General features: G+C 39.6%; 1 protein-coding gene and 1 pseudogene across 20 annotated transcripts in view; one reads left to right on the plus strand and one right to left on the minus strand.

Moving 5' to 3' along the window:
* The window catches only part of CASK (calcium/calmodulin dependent serine protein kinase), a 409,365-nt gene that overhangs the window by 224,058 nt on the left and 172,518 nt on the right, over nt 1–12,789 (minus strand). For all 20 annotated transcript variants that reach the window (XM_016942916.3, XM_016942911.3, XM_016942915.3 and 17 more), the window contains exon 4: nt 4,358–4,435. In XM_016942916.3, coding sequence (XP_016798405.1) covers nt 4,358–4,435 — 78 coding nt within the window. The remainder of the gene's footprint in view (nt 1–4,357; nt 4,436–12,789) is intronic.
* LOC129138644 (small ribosomal subunit protein uS8-like) lies at nt 6,963–7,440 on the plus strand (annotated as a pseudogene).

The raw sequence follows: 12,789 nt of genomic DNA on the forward strand, positions 1-12,789 counted from the left end.
TACTGGTTCAAATCAGGCTTTGGAAGATCTGTAACCCCTTGAAATGGCTAAGAGACTACACCTGTCAAAGTGCTTTGTAAACTCTAAACCATGCTACAAAGGTTAAGACATTATTATTACAATATTATTATTGTTAAGTTCAATCAAAGATTTAGGAACAGCTTATTTGTCCATCTAGATGTCAACATGGAAATACTGGGTAAATTTAAATTAGTTAAAGTGGACATAGCTTGTACCTACAGAATGAACTATTTTGGATACAAAGCACTGAGACAGCCACCTAAATTATCTTTAACCTAAAGAAAATTCCTATCTCAAAGTCTCATAACACAAAACCAAACTCAATGAATGAGGCTTTTTTCATTTGCATATGAGAACACTCAATTATTTGACCCAAACGTATGTACACAGCAGAATCTTTGCGGCGTGTGTGGAGACAGTAGAACTATTTTTCTTCCCAAGTTACAACAGAACTGAACTATCTTTCTCCACCCTCCCAGTCATGATCCTGCGAGGCAATGCATGTCAAAGTGTGCAAGCAGAATAAAACAAGAACTAAAATCTGCCCACATGTTCTAGGAAGTTGCTGACTAAACTTTTAATCAAAAAACTTCACTTCATGAAGCATCATAGGGACCTGTGCTTTCAGAGAAACTCAGCAATATATTTGTTTATCTTTATCTTTCCTAAGGATCAGCAAGATAATAACTCCATGGAAGGAAAAAGCTGGCCAGCAATGCATTTACTGACTTTGGAAGGAGGCATTTCAGGGGTGCAGCACGGTAGAAGAGAGGTGATTCAGTCTGCTATTCTTGTCAATGCAGGTGAAAAGCCTAATGCTATTTGCTAGGCAGAAGAGACCTTATCTCTGAAATGCCCTTAACAGGATATCTCTGGCTAAGGATTACTATGGTAAGTAGAACATGGGATCTCTGAGGCACAGATGGCTTCCTGGAGAATGTCATGGAGCTATCCAAATCTCTGGGGTGTAAAATGAAGATATTTGCAATGCTCCCCTTTGTGTGTGGAAACCCACAAACCCCAGTATAAACCTCATCTATTCTGGGCCAGAGGTGCATTTCTGAGGCAGTAAGAAGTGACGTGGGGGGCTGCCCTTCCCTTCTCTGCTTCACTTGAGCCTTCTGACTGCCTGTATCCTTGAGATTATTTAGTAAAGCTTGGTAGTAGTTAAGAAGATCTCTGAGAGTTTGATTTGATAATCTGATCTTGTGTGTTAGCTCACTCCACAACTCATCACCCCTGAAAGGATGGAGGTAATAACTAATTGGGTTGCACTAAGGACTGAACACAGTTTTATTTTATGCCATGCTTTGCTGCTCCTCTTGAAGCTCAGCCAGTTGGAGAAAAACAACATTATCAATTTGATTACTTGGTGTCTCAGAGTCTTCTTGCAGTCGGTCTCACTAGAATACTGATACAAGCTGAATTTCCTAACAATAAATCACAGAATCAGAGAGGACGAAGAAAGATTAGAAGTCATCTGTCATTAAACCAATGGAAGAATCTACACGCCCTTGTTGCATGGTCATTGATCCTCTGCAATAGCAAACACACATAATAATACTTTCTGAGTCCCCACCTACTTTTTTTTATTGTTCAGAGGAAGAACCTTTAATAAACTGCCTCCAAACCTCTCTCTTTGCAATGTCATCTACTGGTCCCAATGCTACTCTTTTCTGGTCCACTCTGGAAAGTTCCTTTCACCATTTTAACAGCTTATACAGGTGGCTTTAAAAATCAATAGGCTTTCATTTTGATGTGTATAAACATCTACCTTTTCTATAAATCTCAAGATTAGGAGAGACCACAAGTCATGTCATTGTATGACATCATCTCTTCACACTACCATCCTGCCTATCCTGACATGTAGCTCAGTGGCAGAGATAGGCTTGAAGTTAAGGAAAAGCAATAAAGATGACTGGGGACCACAGTAAAAGTGGTACTGGTTTCACATCAATCCTGTCAGCATACCTGCCAGGTATCCCCATGTTATTGTGGTTCAAGAAGGAAAAAATCCCCTTCTTCCACTGAGTTTCACTAGTATTGACTATTTTTGGTATGAAAGAATGCTTTAAAATTTTGAGGGACAAGAAAGAATAAAAATTTAAAATTGTAATAAAAACTCAAAATAATAGAAGATGGGATTTTAAAAAACCCTGGAATGTGCTTTAGAGAACATTGCACAAAAGAAAAGAGAATATTTAGCTTTAGTTCTACCACGTATAGATCAGAAGCCTAAAGAACACACATAAACTCTCATTTGCTCCTTCGCCCTAGCCCCAGCAGTACAAAAACACAGCAACCACACATTGAGCATATTCTTTATTTTGTGCTATAGCCATGGCTGCTCCATCCCTGAGACTAGGTCCCTTGCTCTTCAGCCAGAAGGAGTCAGGGCAATGAATTTGAAGACATTCAAGTCATGTTGAGCTCAAAGCTGTATTAAGGTGGTCTCCAAGTTGTTTCCAGCTATGTTTGTCTAAGATGCTATAATTGTAAAAGAAATGGTAAGACAGACGAAATCATTTAATATAACTGTTTTTCAAATGATAGAAAGTTTTCATAAATCCTAGGCTAGGAACAGTAGGTAGTTCATGCCTACAATCCAAGCACTTTGGGAGGCTGAGGCGTGCGGATCACTTGAGGTCAGGAGTTCAAGATCAGCCTGGCCAACATGGTGAAACCCCATCTCTATTAAAAGAAATACAAAAATTAGCCGGGCATGGTGGCGCATCCTGTAATCCCAGCTACTTGGGAGGCTGAGGCAGGAGAATCACTTGAACCTGGGAGGCAGAGGTTGCAGTAAGCTGAGATAGTGCCACTGCACTCCAGCCTGGGCGACAGAGTGAGACTCCGTCCCCCGCCGCACCACCCCCCCCGCAAAAAAAACAAAACTTAATATGTTTGTGAGTTTGAACCCTTCAACATACTATGGCTGGTGACTAAGGAGGGATGCTGTATTCCATGTATTAAAAAGGCAACCTACAGGAGTGGGTAATTATGATATGATTGAATGTAACCAAAACAGAAAGCTGTGTTGCTCTAAATGTATAAGCAAGTGGCCCAGCACGTGCATGGCTCCTGTGATTTTTCATATTTACTTCTTTTTTTTTTTTTTTTTTGAGACGGAGTCTCGCTCTGTCGCCCAGGCTGGAGTGCAATGGCACAATCTCTGCTCAATGCAAGCTCCGCCTCCCGGGTTCATGCCATTCTCCTGCCTCAGCCTCCCGAGTAGCTGGGACTACAGGCTCCCGCCACCACGCCCGGCTAATTTTTGTATTTTTAGTAGAGACGGGGTTTCACTGTGTTAGCCGGATGGTCTCCATCTCCTGACCTCGTGATCTACCCGCCTTGGCCTCCCAAAGTGCTGGGATTACAGGCATGAGCCACCGCGCCCGGCCCATATTTCCTTCTTATTTTGAGTCATTAGGTCTTTACAAACAACTTCTCCACTTAGAACAACAGCTGCCATTTGATTGGTAGGTCTCACACTGGCCTGAAGCAAATATATTTTTAAAAATGGTGCTTTTATTTCTCTTCCTTTTACTGTTCTTTACTTTTCCTTAATTATTGTGAGATAATTTGATATCACTAAAAGGCAAAATGAAGAACTAATGAGGCATATTTGCCAAAACAAAAATAAAAAAAACCCAAGTAGAATTCTACATGGTTCCTGAGCTATTAGGTCCCCGCTTCTTGTACAAAAATCATCAGAAATGGGAAAGACAGCAGTACTGAAAATGTAAGCCTGTATTATAAACCCATGTTTTCATTTTATTTATTTATTTATTTTGAGACTGAGTTTCGCTCTTGTTGCCCAAGCTGGAGTGCAATAGCGCAATCTCGGCTCACTGCAACCTCCACTCTGTCGCCAGGCTGGAGTGCAGTGGCGCAATCTCGGCTCACTGTAACCTCCACCTCCTGGGTTCAAGCGATTCTCCTGCGTCAGCCTCCCGAGTAGCTGGGACTACAGGTGCATGCCACCACGCCCAGCTAATTTTTGTATTTTTAGTAGAGAAGGGGTTTCACCATGTTGGCCAGGATGATCTCGATCTCCTGACCTTGTGATCTGTCCGCCTTGGCCTCCCACAGTGCTGGGATTACAGGCGTGAGCCACCGTGCCTGGCCCCTATAAACCCATGTTAATAGATAAACTCATTGTTTGGTATTTTGCATTTCCAGTGACTATCGGTTCTACTAACACATACTAAAACAGAGATGTTCCCTGTAGCAAAGAGCAGCAGCATGCTCTTTATCAGTTTGTCATGTGATGTCTTTGTCATTTTCTTTTTTTACTTTCAACTTGACCTCTGGTGATTAGATATACAATACATACCTGGCTACAGCTTCACTGTACACAAAACCAGCGTCAGCTCGCTTTACGATTTCAAAACACAGATCTGCTCCATCCATACTGTAAAAAAATGTGAAAAAGAACATAAGAAAAGAGGAAATTCCAGGAAGACAACACTGAAAGTGAATACATTGTAACTAAGTTATTAGTTGATTTACTGCTAAGGGTTATGTTATTTAAATCTCCTTTCTTTCAATGAAATATAGACATAAATTATAAAGGGCATGACAGTCATCTTCACATTGAAAATCTGCAGGGAAAGAAACAGGAAGAGTAGGCTAACAGTAATATCAAATAACATGAGTATATAAAATTGACCATAATTTTTCTTTAGGTTTTCACAAAAAGAAGCATCAGAAAACTGCAATGCTAGGGTTGTGTGCATATTTTTAAGTCAAATTCCAAAAATATTCAGTTATGTAGAATACAAGGATTTAAAAAAAAATCTTGCTATTGTTATTACCACTAAATGGAAAATTCAGGCTATATACTGTGGAAGGAAAAAACAATGACTTATATATAAAATAAAATTTATTTTTGTTTACACTGCCATTCTCAAAGTTCATCGCTACAAACATATTGTAACACATAGATGTGTTGGTAACACAATGTCACGATATTGTCTTAGAACTTACAGTAGTTTTCTATTTCTTACTAGATAAGTAAGGCCTCTTGTTGTCTTGGCCACACCTTGCCTCTTCTACCTACCTTGTCCACTGATGTTTCAAGAAAATCTTCCTCTCTAGGCAGAATGGTCTTATTATCACTCCCTGAGTACACCATTTTCTTTTTTACTTTTGTATATATTGCTTTTCATTTTCAAAACCTACCTTAATTCAAGGTTTCATTCCAATCCTACCTTCCCTGGAAGCCCCCTCAATGATTACCAGCCATATTAATGCCTTCCTTTGCTTTTCATTCTATAACAACTCTATATGGTCCATAACATTTAGCACATACAAACACCTCCCCCTCCCCCAACATACACCTATATATGTATACATGAATTTTGCCATATTATACATATTAATGAAACTATGCAAATATTAATAGCTAACATTTTCATAATGCTTTAAGGCTTATAACATATTTTTAAATCCAGTATCTCATTCATTCATTCATTCAGTAGTTCAGTTTCCCAATATACCTGCTGCAGATATTATACTGAGGAAATAGAAACTTCTGGAAGGGAAAGTAAAGGAACTAACATACTTCCTATTCATGAGGCATCATAGGAAGCAGTCCTTATTATGCCTCCCTTCATACTTATAACCACCCCATGAGGTCAGCATCATTTTCAAATAATTTGTCTAAGTGAGTGGACAAGTATGTGATAGGGACAAGATCGAAATCCCTGTCTAGCTATGTCCTGTGCTCTTCCCATTGATTATAGCTATACCTACTGGGTGTGCAAGGAACAAATGCACATCTTTAAGCCCTACAACAGTTCCATGATAGTGTAAAGTCCTAAAGAACAAGAAAAAATATATTTATACTTTCAATGTACCCCTACCTAATACTCAGCAGAAGACACACTGTAGACACCTAATGAACAGTTGATTCTATTATTTGATTCTCAGTGTGGTTTTATATAAATGAATGAAAATACTTTCACATTTATACAGGCTCTAAAAACTTTACCAAGTTTCCATTTCACACCTAAGGAACATTTTCCAATGTCAAATAGGATTCTTCTCCAAAATAATGTTTATAGTTGCCTAGTCTACTATAAACATTACTATAATGGTCTAGTCTACTCCCTAGTATGGCAGCACTCATTTTCCACCATCAGAAATAAAGCCTGGATGAACGTGATCATGCATCTTGGTGAGCAACTCTGATTATCTGTATCGTAAAATTCCTACAAGCTGAGTTGCTAGGACAAGGGGTATATACAATAGCATTTTTTTTTTTGAGACGGAGTCTTGCTCTGTCGCCCAGGCTGGAGTGCAGTGGTACATCTCGGCTCACTGCGAGCTCCGCCTCCTGGGTTCACGCCATTCTCCTGTCCCAGCCTCCCAAGTAGCTGGCACTACAGGCGCCCGCCACCACGCCCGGCTAATTTTTTGTATTTGTTTTAGTAGAGACGGGGTTTCACCGTGTTAGCCAGGATAGTCTCGATCTCCTGACCTCGTGATCCGCCCGCCTTGGCCTCCCAAAGTGCTGGGATTACAGGCATGAGCCACTGCGCCCGGCCTACAATAACACTTTTGATACATACACAAGACCAGAAACAGTTTAACAATTTATACTCCCACTACCATGTGTGAATGTGTCCCTTGCTCTACTAGGATAATGATTATTTTTTTTCCATCTTTGCCAATTAGATAAGAGGAAAAAAGTCATTCATGATTGCTTTAATTTGCATTTCCTTGATTACTACAGAGAGTAAATATTTTTCATTTCTTTGTCCTGTGGGGAGAAAAGAAACGCTATTTTAAAAACTGGCTGTAGTTTAAGCTGGTTAGTTGATCTATGAGGACGAAAAAACATCTCATAGTGAAGGAATCAGTTTTGCTTAGGCGTTTTCCTTTGTAATTGTGATACATGAGGGTAAGCACGATTCAACTTAGATGAGAGAGGGGTTAGGAAAAGGAGAGAGCTAAACTGACTGCATAATGAAGCAATAAGAATTTAGGCTCTTTCTGCCATCTCTGCATGCTGCCATAATGGTGTGCATGAATGTCCTGGCTGCTGCTATCCAGAGCATCAACAATACCAAAAAGAGGCAAACACTAGGTTCTTATTAGGTTGTGCTCCAAAGTTACTGTCCAGTTTCTAACTGTGATGATGAAGCATGGTTACATTGGTGAATTTGAAATCACTGATGATCATAGAGCTGGGAAAATTGTTGTGAACCTGAGGCAGGTTAAATAAGTGTGGAGTGATCAGCCCCAGATCCCAGATTTGATGTGCAACCCAAAGATCTAGTAAAATGGCAGAATAACCTGTTCCTATCCCACCTGTTTGGATTCACTGTACTAACGACCTCAGCTGGCATCATGGACCATGAAGAAGCAAGATGAAAACATATAGGAGGGAAAACCCTGGAATTCTTTTTCTAGGGATGTAATATATACTTACAAATAAAATGCCTCAATGGACTCTGGTGTTTCCAAAAAGAATTTGGGAGATGTTCTGAGAGCTAGAGGACTTTCTGGAGGGACCCAGAAGGGATGAGGGAAAAGACGGAGCCTGGGGAGGAGGCAGCAAAGTGGTGAGAAGTATAAAGACTAAGGAGGGAACCAGTCCGTGAGAAATACTTGGAAATTATTTACTGCCCTGTGCTATAATTATCAGCATGAATCAATCCATTTTGTCTGGTCATATCTGAAATACTGGTACTTGAAATGACAATCTCTACACATGTGCATACACACATGGGGGTATTTTTAGGTTTCTACTTTCTTCCACTGACTTGCCTATTCTTGCATCAAGTTACCATTTAAAATACTGTAGGGCCGGACACAGTGGCTCACACCTGTAATCTCAGCGCTTTGGGAGGCCGAGGCGGGCGGATAGCTTGAGGCCAGGAGTTCGCGACCAGCCTGGCCAACATGGTGAAACCCTGTCTCTACTAAAAAAACACAAAAAAATTAGCCAGGCATGGTGGCCTGCGCCTGTAGTCCTAGCTACTCTGAAGGCTGAGGCAGGAGAATCACTTGAACCCGGGAAGCAGAGGTTGCAGTGAGCTGAGATTGCACCACTGCACTCCAGTTGACAGAGCGAGACTCCATCTCAAAACAAAAACAAAAGCATGGACAGACAAAATAAAATACTGTAGTAGCAGATTTTAATATTTGGCAAAAAAAATCTCATTATTCTTCACCAATTTTTTTTTTTTTTTTTTTTAAGACAGAGTCTTGCTTTGTCACCCAGGCTGGAGCGCAGTGGCGCCATCTCAGCTCACTGCAACCTCTGCTTCCCAGGTTCAAGTGAGTCTCCTGCCTCAGCCTCTCAAGTAGCTGGGACTACACGTGCTTGCCACCATGCCCAGCTAATTTTTGTATTTTTTTGTAGAGACAGGATTTCACCGTCTTGGCCAGGCTGGTCTCGAACTCCTGACCTCAAGTGATCTGCTCACCTCGGCCTCCCAAAGTGCTGGGATTACAGGCACAAGCCACCACAACTGGCCTTCACCAACATTTTCTTATGATTTTTTTCTTCCCAGTTGACTTTTAAAATCATTTTGTCAAACTATAAAAAATCTTTGTATTTTGATTCAGATGGTAAATGTATACGTTAACTTCTAGAAATTAACATTTTCTAATATTCTCATCAATGAACATGATATGTCTCTCCACTTCCTTTCATGTCTCTAAGTTATAGTTTTACGATTTTCTTTATATTGGTTTAAAGTATTTATTATTAGGTTTTTTCCCTATACATGTTATATTTTAGTTGCTATTGTAAATGGGATCTTTCAGCCTTATATGTTTTTTTTAATTCAATGCTTCATAATCACAGATATCAAACAAAACCACCTGTGCAACTTAGTAAATATACAGGCACATTCTTTGAAGGGTTACTCTGAAAGAGAGGCATCACTGTGAAAATATTTTTCTATTATTAAAGCTATTTGATTATTTATAATATTAATTGATATTAAAGTAAAAGAAGCAATCCACTAATTTTAAATTTCATGAGATATAGAAATAAAAACTAAAAATACTGTTATTTATGCAAATTTTATTCAAAGAAATTTAAAATACACATATTCATAATACATACCATCCTGATATCCTAACCTTGAACCTTTTGAACAAAGTTGATGACTCAATTCTTTGATAAACTTTATTTGATAATATAATGATTCTACAAACTGACAAGGCATCTTTTATTGCTTTTCTCTTTGGCTTCCCATCTTGGGGTGCTTCTGGGGCTGTCAAGAACCCCCAAAGAACACATTGTGAATTTTCCTGGTTGGCTCCATTCTGAGGGAATGAAAGGAGAGGGAGAAGAAACCCTCCTATGGAAGAGTATGGGGGAGGTGGACTTCTATACTGTATGCAGAGAGAAATTAAGGGCAGTTTAGTCTGAATTGTGAAAAGTAATGGGATTATGAATGAGCTTAGCTGTCTCTCCTTTTCATCCATCTGAATTTTTAAAATTTATAATAAACATGCATTATTTATATAATTAAGAAATTATCCAAAACCAAACTCATCAAATAAACAAAACAGATCACAGGTCTTGAGGCACAAGGTATTACTGGCTGCACATTGAGGGAGATCAGAATATGCCACTCCAAAATATGCTGCTTTGGCAACAGGATTATCTGGAGTTGAAGGCACAAAATCATGTGCTATGATTTCACAGCAATGTCAAATTGCTGTAACAGTTTCTAAATGTTTACTGTCAATTTCTGTATGTATCTCATGGCAGACTGGTGACAGATTGGTACTTATCTGCAAATATCCTTGAAGAATACTGTTGTACAGAACAAATCTGGATTTTTCCAACCAGCATTTTTTCTGAGGATGACAAAAACGCCAACTACAAAAACTGTATGAAATGTTTAAAATTATTTATTTATTTTTTAAATGGAGACAGGGTCTCGTTTTGTCACCTAGAGCTGGACTGCAGGGGCACAATCATGGCTCACTGCAGCCTGGAATGCCTGGGCTCAGGTGATCCTCCCGCCTCAGCCTCTGAAGTAGCTGTGACTACAGGCATGCACCACCACACCTGGCTAATTTTTTTATTTTTAATTTTTGTAGGGACAGGATCTGGCTATGTTGCCCAGGCTGGTCTGGAATTCCTGGGCTCAAACGATCCTTTTGCTTGGGCCTCTCATCTTAAAGTGCTGGGATTACAGGTATGAGCCATTGTGCCCAGTCAAACAAAAAGTTTTTGTTAAAGCTTGTGAGAATTAACAGTATAGTGAGTGAAAAACTAGTCCTGAGAACAGAGAAAGGATTACAACTCAAACAGGTGAACAAGAGCTGCTTCTGCCCTAGGGGAAGAATGTGGGTTTTGGAAAGGAGGGGCACTTTTAGGAACTCTAGAGAGGTAGGAGGGGGTGGGGTGGTCAGATGGAGAATGACAGGGTCCAGTTGCTTTTGCACCAGGGTGATCTAAGAGGTTAAGGCTCTGATGAAACACCCTTTGCTCCTGGCTGGGACCATAGAGCTGCACTATGAAAAATGGGGTACAGAATATATTCTGGTATGTCATGTTGGTAGCACAGAAAAACTTCAATGCTGGTTGGGCATGGTGGTGGCTCAGGCCTGTAATCCCAGCACTTTGGGAGGCTGAGGCAGGCAGATTGCTTGAGCACAAAAGTTCAAGACCAGCCTGGGCAAAAGAGTGAGATGCTGTCTCTACAAAAAATAAAAAAAATTAGCTGGGTGTGGTGGTACACACCTGTGGTCCCAGCTACTCGAGAGGCTGAGGTGGGAGGATCGCTTGAGCCCAGGAGATTGAGGTTGCAGTGAGCCATGACTCTGTCAGTGCACTCCAGCCTGCGCAACAGAGCAAGACCCCATCCCCACCCACCAAAAAAACAAACAAACAAAAAAAACCAAAAAAAACACCCCAAAAACCTCAATGCTTACTATGGAGATAAAAGCTCAGTCTAAAAACTTCTGCAAGAAACGAGCACTCAGAGTATGTTTCCTAACCACAAAGTAGTTAGAAATAAATTAACAAAATAACTAGAAAACCCTAAATGCTTGGAAATTGAGAAATCATGCTAAATAGCCAATTAATCAAATAAGAAATCATCATAATGAAAATTAGAACTTTTTTTTTTTCCAAGACAGGGTCTTGCTCTGTTGCCCAGGCTGGAGTGCAATGGCATGATCTTGGCTCACTGCAGCATCCACCTCCCAGGGTCAAGTTATTCTTCTGCGTCAGCCTCCCGAGTAGCTGGGATTACAGGCGCACACCTCACGTCCAGCTAATTTCTGTATTTTTAGTAGAGATAGGGTTTTTCTGTGTTGGCCAGACTGGTCTTGAGTTCCTGGCCTCAAGTGATCCCCTCTGCCTCGGCCTCCCAAAGTGCTGGGATTACAGGCGTGAGCCACCATGCCCAGCAGAACATATTCCTAACTATGATAATGAAAAGAGTACTATCAAAACTTGTACAGGATTGGTACGTTACATTTCAAGATCAGGGTTTTGCCATTAATAGACCCACAAATATAGAAAAATGGCTGAAAGGAGAAGGGGCATAGGTCCAATCTTACAGGTTAAGAAGCTGGTGATCCATGTTACATACACAACTTGGCACTGGAGAAACCTTGCTTAAAGTAGGTAATCTACTATTGATAGAAAAATACACCAATACAACTTTCTGAAGGGCAATTTTATAATGTGTGACAAAAACCTTAAACATGTATATGTCCTTCGGCTCAATTATTTCCTTCCAAGGGAAATAATTAGGAATATTGGTCAAGTTTTAATGACAAGGGTTTATCACAGCTATTTATAATAGGGAGAAATTAGAAACAACCTAAATTCCCAACAGAATGGTTACATAAATTGTGGTAACTAGAGTAGAATATTATATTGCCATTAAATGATGTTATAGACATATATTTATTGACATAGATGTTCATAATACATTAACATGTATAAACATATATATGCATATTTATGTATAAGTAGATGCAGTGTGAAGCCTTTGCTATTAAAATGGGGTGTTAAAGACTGGGTAGAATTCTATTTGAAATTTTTTGTTTTCTTCTTTTTACCTTTACTTTTAAAAAAATGAATAGGCACTATACTTTTGTCATAGGAAATCAGTTCTGTTAAAAAAAAAAGCAGAATGCAGATGAAATGGTACTTACAAAGTAGTTTGTATCCATAAACTTGTTTTAAAACTTTAATTAGAAATTTAATAGAAATATTGTGAATGCTGACTTAAAATATTAGAAAATATGAAAAGTTACCAAGTCAGTGACATCTCATCATGAGACATGTTTTAAAAAACAGCAAATTAAACCCAATGAAGGTAGAAGGAAATAATAAGCAGAAATTAATGAAGTAAAAAGACAAAATAGAGAAAAAGCAAAGCAACAAATAGATTCTCTGAAATGATTAATAAAGGCCAGGTGCAATGGCTCATGCCTATAATCCCAGCACTTTGGGAGGCCAAGGTGAGAGGATCACTTGAGGCCAGGAGTTCGATATCAGCCTGGGCAACACAGTGAGACTCCTTCTCTACTAAAAATTTAAAAATTAGCTGGGCATGGTAGCACATGCCTGTAGTCCCAGATACTCCGGAGGCAGAGGTGGAAGGCTTGATTGAATCCAGGAGTTTGAGGCTGCAGTGAGCTATAATGGCACCACTGCACTCCAACCTGGGCTATGGAGCAAGACCTCATCTCTAAAAAAGTAAATAAATAAATTTTAAAGCAATTAATAAATCTAGAAAATTCCTAACATTTGGAAACTAGACAATATACTTT

The sequence above is a fragment of the Pan troglodytes genome, chromosome X, assembly GCF_028858775.2.
Source record: "Pan troglodytes isolate AG18354 chromosome X, NHGRI_mPanTro3-v2.0_pri, whole genome shotgun sequence".
NCBI lineage: Eukaryota > Metazoa > Chordata > Mammalia > Primates > Hominidae > Pan > Pan troglodytes.